At 35.6% G+C, this 8,100-nt stretch overlaps 1 protein-coding gene across 1 annotated transcript; it reads left to right on the top strand.

The window, feature by feature from the left end:
• Positions 1 to 2,361: 2,361 nt before the first annotated feature.
• N0V89_008336 (uncharacterized protein) lies at positions 2,362 to 3,823 on the top strand (the record flags this gene model as incomplete). Its single annotated transcript, XM_056217093.1, has 5 exons — positions 2,362 to 2,606; positions 2,665 to 3,017; positions 3,063 to 3,370; positions 3,423 to 3,585; positions 3,633 to 3,823. 5 exons carry the CDS (start codon positions 2,362 to 2,364, stop codon positions 3,821 to 3,823), a joined length of 1,260 nt encoding a protein of 419 aa, XP_056068649.1.
• Positions 3,824 to 8,100: the final 4,277 nt, after the last annotated feature.

Genomic DNA, 8,100 nt, shown 5'->3' with positions numbered 1-8,100 from the left:
TTTAACCTAAGTTTTAATCTATTATTTAGATTTACTTAGGCCTCCCTTATTAACTTATTACACTTTGTAAGATACTTCTATATTAATAAGAACCCCTTCTTCCTTCCCTTAGTAAGTCTTGCCTAAGAACTAATTTTAACCTATTTAGAACTAGCTACCCTTTCTAGATTTAATAGCTACTATAAAAAAATATTACTAGTAAATAACTATTAAATAAACTAGACTATCTAAAAATTAGACTATATAAAGTCCTTAAGTAGATTACCCTAGTTTTATTTAAACTATACCTTCTAAATAATATAAAAATACACCTAGTATTCTATATAGCCTTATTAGAAAAAGTACTATAAAATATAGAACCTATAGTTTATAAAATAGATATATATAGGGAATAGTAAGAAGAATAGAAAGTAGTAAGTATTAATAGATACTAACTAATAAATAGTTAGAACTACTATAAGGTTAAATAGCTAGAACGTAATAAAAAGGGAAACCTATAGAATAATACCTAGAAACTAGAAAGTAATCTTAACTACCCTAAGAAGTTAGAAGAATTTTAGTTAAACTAATCTCTTAAAGAAAGCCTAGAGATATTAGACTAAGAGTTAGACTACCTTATAGTAAATTATAAAAAACGCTACTATTAGAGAAGGTATAAGTAGTATTTTAAGAAACTACTTTACCCTTCTTAGGACTATTCTATAAACTAGTAGCCTTTAGCTCTACTTCTTTCTAATCTAGCTTAGCCTCTAGAAATACTAACTAATAATTCTTTTATTTATTAAAAAGCTCCTTCTATTTCTATAACTATAATACCTTTACTTAGGTAGTAATAAGGGTATCTAGAATCTCCTCCTAAGCTTTTTTAGCCTTAATAAGTTTAGCTTAAATTTTAGCTTAGGAGCGACTAGTGTTATATACTATAAATAATTAGTATAGATAGAATAATAGTAGTAGATAATATACTCTTAGTTACTAAAATACTATTAATATTATAAGAACTATAGATATTTAAATAAATATAAGCTTTATAGGTAGGACGCCTAGACGTATTATATAGAGAAAGCTTATATAAAATTTTTAACTAATTATAGTAAGAGTAAGGTATAGTAAGGAATCTATAATAACTAATTTTATTAGTAAGCGTAAGTTGTTTATTAGTTTTATAAGAAGGTATAGGGGGTAATAATAACCTAACTTATAATAGGGCTTACCCTACTAATATAGTACTACCCCTATAATAGATTAATTTTTAGGCTAAAGACTTAGAAAGGGGAAATAGTGTTATAGTTACTATACTATAATAGAATTATAGAACTTATAATAATAATAATAGTAACTAATTAGATTATATAGGAGAAGAATATAATTATAGGTTAGATACTAAGTATAATATAGGTATATAAGGAAGTTACGTAATTAGATCTATAAATCTATAGAATAGAGCTATAGAGCCTAAATCTATAGAATCTATAGGTAGAGCCTATAGAGCTATTATTAGATAGTAGTATATAGAGATAATAGATTACTACTAGGTAAGCCTTTATTATTAATCTATAATATAGTTCTCTATATCTAGTTTTCTTATAGAAGATTACTATTAAGTCTTTAGTAATATATTCTTATAGTAGTAATTAATTAATATTTATACCCTATATAATCTATATAATCCTATACGCTACTTATCTCTCACTAGAACCCTAATAGGGCCACGGCTAGTAATAGAGTCCTAGAGGCCCTATTACACTAAGAGTTATTATATAACCTACTTAGTTATTTAGAACTCCTAAGTAACTAAGTAAGATCCCTATATAGGAGTATAAGGATAAATTTTTATACTTATATTTAACCTAAGTTTTAATCTATTATTTAGATTTACTTAGGCCTCTCTTATTAATTTATTATACTTTATAAAATACTTCTATATTAATAAGAACCCCTTCTTCCTCCCCTTAGTAAGTCTTACCTAAGAACTAACCTTAACCTATTTAGAATTAGCTACCCTTCCTAGATTTAACATTTATAATAGTAAGATAGTTCTATACTATAGTAGACTTAAATATTATTCTATTATAAGAGCCTCTTACTTAGATTATTATAATTAGTTATAAAGATTCTACTTATTCTCCTACTAACGTTAGCTTATAAATAAGATCTTTTAGATATTACTAACGGCGCCCTCCTACTAAGCTAGTTAGCGTCCATCGCATAAATATTACTAACCCGTAACCATAAGGATAAGTTAAACATAACGACCTAAAGTGGACGATCTAGGGCTATATATAGATATAGGAAATTACCCTACTTTTTAGAGGCACCATTTCTAGCTTCTAGACCATAATGATATAGTGTCTCTACACCATGCTGAGATTTGGTCAACGCGCATGTACTCGCTTCAAATTTCCCTCTCACATCTCCCGAATTTTGCGCTTCCAGAGTACGAAAATGAATGCCAGCGAGCTCTTCGAGGAGGAGCGTCTTCCGTGGTATAGCCATGATCAGTTTTATCCAGCACGACCTGGTGAGATTCTCGATTCTAGCTTTAAGGTTATAGGAAAACTCGGTTACGGTGCATACTCCACGGTCTGGCTGTGTCGGGATATCCGGTATGTTTGGCGTTCTTCACCCCCACCCACCCTTCAAAGTCTGATCATCCATGCACAGAGAACGAGACGCTGGCTTCGTCGCTGGCTTCGTCGCTGTCAAGATTTGTACCCGAGATGCCGAAAAGACCCCACAGCTCAATCGAGAGCTAGATTTTTACGAGCATGTCAGTTCTATGCAATCACAGCATCGCGGCCAAGCATACATCCGCGGACTGTATGGCGAATTTGAGCTCGACGGTCCGACTGGCAAACATTTGTGCTTTGTTCATCCACCCATGCACATGACTATTCGACAGCTCCAGTATTACAACCCAGCACACAAGCTCGACGTTCCGCTTCTGAAGTGCACGCTAGCCAATGTGCTAAAGGCGCTGTCGTTCTTACACGACGAGGCTAAGGTCGTACATACAGGTACGGCAAGATGATGCAACATGATTGAATCAACTGACAAGTTAGACATCAATCCTGGAAATATCATGCTGACTGTGGATGATGACACTATTCTGGAAAACTTCGAGAAAGCTGAAGCAGAGAACCCGTCACCATCCAAAGTGATTGACGACACACGCACTATTTACAGTTCCCGTGAGCTTCCCCATCCTACGGGTGATCTTTGGGGCCAACCAGTTCTCTGTGACTTTGGAGAAGCGCGGATAGGAGATTCCCACTCCGGCTTAATTCAACCTGAGCTATACCGTGCACCAGAGATAATTTTGGAGATGGAGTGGGGCTCTAAGGTGGACATTTGGAGTGTTGCCACGTTGGTAAGTATTCAATACTATTATAAGGAAGTCTCAATGACTTACTCTTCATTAGGTGTGGGACTTGTTTGAAGATGAGCATCTATTCGACGCCCGTGACAACGAGGGCAACCCATCAGAGACACATCATGTTTCCGAAATGGTTGCATACCTTGGAATGCCTCCGCTTGAATACACGCAAAGCAACCATATGACAAAGAAGGTCTTCGACAAGCAAGGTTAGTCATTGAGATCGTCCCGACATAGACTCTGCTAAGTTCAATAGGACACTGGACGGGTGGCTCCAAGAGTGTAACTATTCCTAAGATCTCACTTGAGGAAAGAGTCTCGGTGCTTGAAGGGGAGGAAAAGGAATTGTTTCTCGATTTCATACGCTCGATGCTCAGATGGCGGCCGGAAGACAGGAAATCGGCGACTGAACTCCTGAAGCACCCATGGATGGCCGACACTATGTAGTTGCGACGATCAAGCAACCATTGCACTGCAAAGTCATTCTCGCGGAGTCTTTGTATCAGTTACATGTTTAGGATTGATTTACAAAAACATATGCTTCTTCACTTCACTTCCGGGCTTCGCAACTTCGTGTGCCAACGAACCTGCACAGCGCCAGGAGATCTTCCCGGAAATTGTTTATAGATCCAACCCCATCGCCTGCCGTCCTCTTTGAAACTGCGCAACCGCTTGTCGTCATCCTCTAACCAGCGAGTGCGAGTCCTAGAGCTCGACGGCTTTCCCCTAATGTCGTTTCGATCTTCTTCGTTATTGTCGCCGTTCTTATTATAGTCTTTACACGAACTTTCGTATTCGTTATTGTTATTATCGTCGTGGTCGACATCATTACGAGGCCAACCATAATCCCGTAGAGATGCAGTGTATGCCCTGTTTATGGGCAAGCTAAATGGAGCTGGCAGTAGCCGGCCTGTCCCGCATCCAGCATTACTAGTGCGCAAATATGCCAGACTAGTAAGGAACCACGTATTAGATATAAACGAACAGATTGCAACATTGTCGAGCTTTATAAAGTCGCCCATGGTACGGTTCAGGAGGTTGACTGCGTGGCTAGTAGTTAGTATTCCTGGGATACCGCGAGTACGAAAAATAGCTGTCAATAACGACACATCGACCGAGAGCGAGTGGAATGTGATTCCTAATAGATGCCACTGCACCTCTTTAGGTAATACGCCCTTTATAGAGAACCTTGCTTACCGGTTCGCGTGTAGCGTAGTGGGAGCGGACGAATGAAAACTGCTTTCATTGCTTCCCATAGCCTTCGATCTCTTACGAAGTCGATGGCCACGATAATAGCTCTCTTTATTGCTCTTGGCACTATCCTCATCGCAGGATATCCTAGTATCAAAGCCGCTAGACTGCGCACGTGAAGTAAGTCTTGTGTCTAAGAGCCAGCCGGATACCGCCTTTTTCTGGGATAGTGATGGCTTTGGTCGCCTCTTAGGGTCGGTAGTGCGAGTAGTACTTGCATGCAACGCTGTGCTTGGTCCTCGATTTTGCCGCTTGTGACTCGCACTATTCGCTGATGGAAAGCGCTTCCGTTTGCGGGTCTGCGACGTTGCGTAATTGCTATTGTAGTCGTCGTCGTCGTTATTAGTGCTACTTCCACTACTGTATTCGCTGCTGCTGCCGCTGCTCGTACTTTCGATGATAGACATTCTAGCTAAAAAGTGTTAGATAGAAGGAATAGACTATTAGATAGCGGAGGCTCACCTTCCGGCTCTGACTTGTTTTCCGCTAGACGCCGATACATGGTGGATTCCGTATCTACGCAGCGGAAGGCCTCTTCCGTCGATAGTTCGACGTTTGTCATTGATGGGCTACTTGGTGGCGTTGATGGTAGTCGCCACTGCGGGAGCTCACTTGACTGAGTCTTCGCTTTACCAACCGTCCTGGAGTTGATTACATCGATCATGTCTATGTCCGTATTACGATACTCCGGAGTCGAAGTGCCGGGGGATTCAAGTCGATCGCCCGTGAGCAGACCTGCATCTTCTTCGTAGGGGTCGCCAGAGCTGGGGTCGGAGCTCGAGTCCAAGTGATTATTATTGACAACACCCGCCATGCCTACGCATCGTCAGAAATTGCATGCTTACGCTGCTATCGCGACCGATCAAAGGTGCTTACCCTGACTGCTATCCTCAGAAGGTGCCAGCCGACGTGGAGTTCTATCCCCTGTGTTCCCTTGAAAGGTTAGTATTAACACGCTTTCCTGTTCCTCCGTAGGATCATCACTGCTAATATCGTTGCTTTCTATCCCGATGCCGCTAATCTCGCAGTCGGCTTCGGTATCGGCTATATCTCTATTAGACGTTATAGGGTCTAGAAATAAATAGAAAGGTTACGTTAGCTATAGGGATACTTACCTAAGCACGTTAAGTTAATAACTTTAATACTATGTAATATGTGTATAGGTTCCTCCCTATTCCCCTTTGCACTATTTAAATTAGGCTTAATACCTAGTATATTATCGAAATTAGGGCACTTACTTATTACTAATAGAAAGGGCTTTCTATTTTATTAGGAGTCTTTAATTTAGAGGTCTATTATAAAGTATAAATTAGAGTGGCTACTAGATAGGAAAAGTACTAAGAAGTGTTATTATTATAGTATTTATATTTAGAAGTCCTAGGGATTCTAGGAAAATAGGAAACGTAGATATTTAAGTAGGCTATAAGTATACTTAAGGAGCTTTCTACGCCTAAGCTTATATAGCCACTAGATACTAGTAATAGTATAGCCCTTATATTAAATTCCTTCACTATTAGATAGAGCTATAAGTATATATTCTACTAATACTCTCCTAGAGACTAAAAAATAGTAGTACTAGCTTTCTAGAAGAAATACTATAGAAAGTAGATTTACCTCCTTTTTATTAGATACTACCTAATAATTATATAAGCCTATAAATAATAACTCTATCTAATCTAGTACCTAAATACTAATTAGGGTATTTTTAGTAAAAACTCTCTACTTATTAGCTCCTCTAAGATCTAAACTTAGGCTTATATCTTTATTCTAGTATCTAAATTTACGCTTCTAGTAGGGCTAGACTAATTTATAGAGGTAGATTAGTATTCTAGTAGGCTTTTAAGACTACTCTAGCTATTTCCTTTACTTACTATAATACTATAATATAACCTACTATTATATATATAGTTAAGTAGACCTAGACCCTACTAATTAGTATTAAGTATATACTAGGTAAATATATAGTAGTATTATTCTACCTAGCTATATAGTAGGTTATAGCCTAGCTAAGTCTATCTTATCTAACTCTCTCTAAAACTAATTTTATAAAAGTAGTAATCTAGACTAATTATCTTTCTAAGGCTTATAGTTCTATACTAATTAGTAATAGTATAGCTAAGATTATATAGGCCTAGCCCCTTTTACTTAGATATTATTAAAATATATAAGGCACTTCTATTACTATTCTATATAATTAATAATATAGTAGGTTAATAATCTCTAAAATAAGCTAGTATATAGCACCTTCTAAAAAAAGAAACTAAAGGTATATACTATATTTTATTTATTAGTAGTACTAAAGTAGAGAGTAAATATTATAAATATTATTTATCTATAGAGAAGGTATAAGAGGCTAAGAGCCTTCTTAAGTACTTAGTTATCTAAACCTTAGAAGCTTAATAGGGGTAACTAAGCTTATATTAAAGTATAAAACCTAAGCTAGAATATAGATAGAAATCTTATTAATCTATAAAAAATTCTACTCTAGCTATTTTAGCTTACTAAGCACCTAGCCCCTTATAGAAGATAAGGGACCTAAAGTAATAAACTTCTAGAATAGTAGAAAGCTTCTTATATAGTATTAAAAATAATAGGAGTATTACCTTAGAGATAGTATAGTACCCTTATTATTAATTTATTAAAAGGGGGGCACGTAGTAAATACTATAGCTAGTTAGGTAAAGCGTAGTTATATAATAGCTAAGAGGTAGAAAATACCTTATAAATAAGTCTAGGTAACTAATAAATAGGGAAGCTAGTATTTAGAAGTAAAGAAATAATAGAGGGGGAAGAATAGAATAGTAAGAATAGTATACTTTTATATTATAGAGTTAGTATATAGGCTATATAAAAGTAGTAAACTACTAAGTAGGCCTTCCTTTTCTACTTAGAAAACCTCTATTTCTAGATATAGTTCTACTCTCTATAAAATAACTTATATTATATAAATATAGAAGGGTTATACCTAAAGTAAGTAATAGCCTTTAGCTTATTCTTTAGATAGTTAAGAATTAAGTAAAAATAGATTTCTTTTTCTTATCTAAGTAACTAGTAAAAATATAGTAAAACTTTTTATATAGGGCTATAGCCTTACTTTTTAATTTTCTTACTATTCTTAATTTAAAGATTCTACTAGAATATTTAGTAAGATTATATACTATAACCTTAAAAATACTATTAGTAATAAGTATATTTATTTCTATATAATCTACTTTCTTAAATAGTATACTAGGCGTAGTAATAATATAGTCTATATAAAGTTAAATTATAAATATAAAGTCTACTATTATGGCTACTACGCCGTAATAGAACTACGGGAATTATATTAATAATAATAGTAACTAATTAAATTATATAGGGGAAGAACATAATTATAGGTATTATAAGGGGTTTCTACGTACCTAACCTAGGCCGGCCTTATAGGTATTTAGTAGACGAGAGTAAATAAATAATAAGGGATATATAAATATCCTA

This window comes from Didymosphaeria variabile (assembly GCF_027946475.1).
Source record: "Didymosphaeria variabile strain IMI 356815 chromosome Unknown scaffold_6, whole genome shotgun sequence".
NCBI classification, from domain to species: Eukaryota; Fungi; Ascomycota; class Dothideomycetes; order Pleosporales; family Didymosphaeriaceae; genus Didymosphaeria; species Didymosphaeria variabile.
The sequence above is the reverse complement of the archived record's forward strand: the minus strand, read 5'-3'. Positions and strand labels throughout refer to the sequence as shown.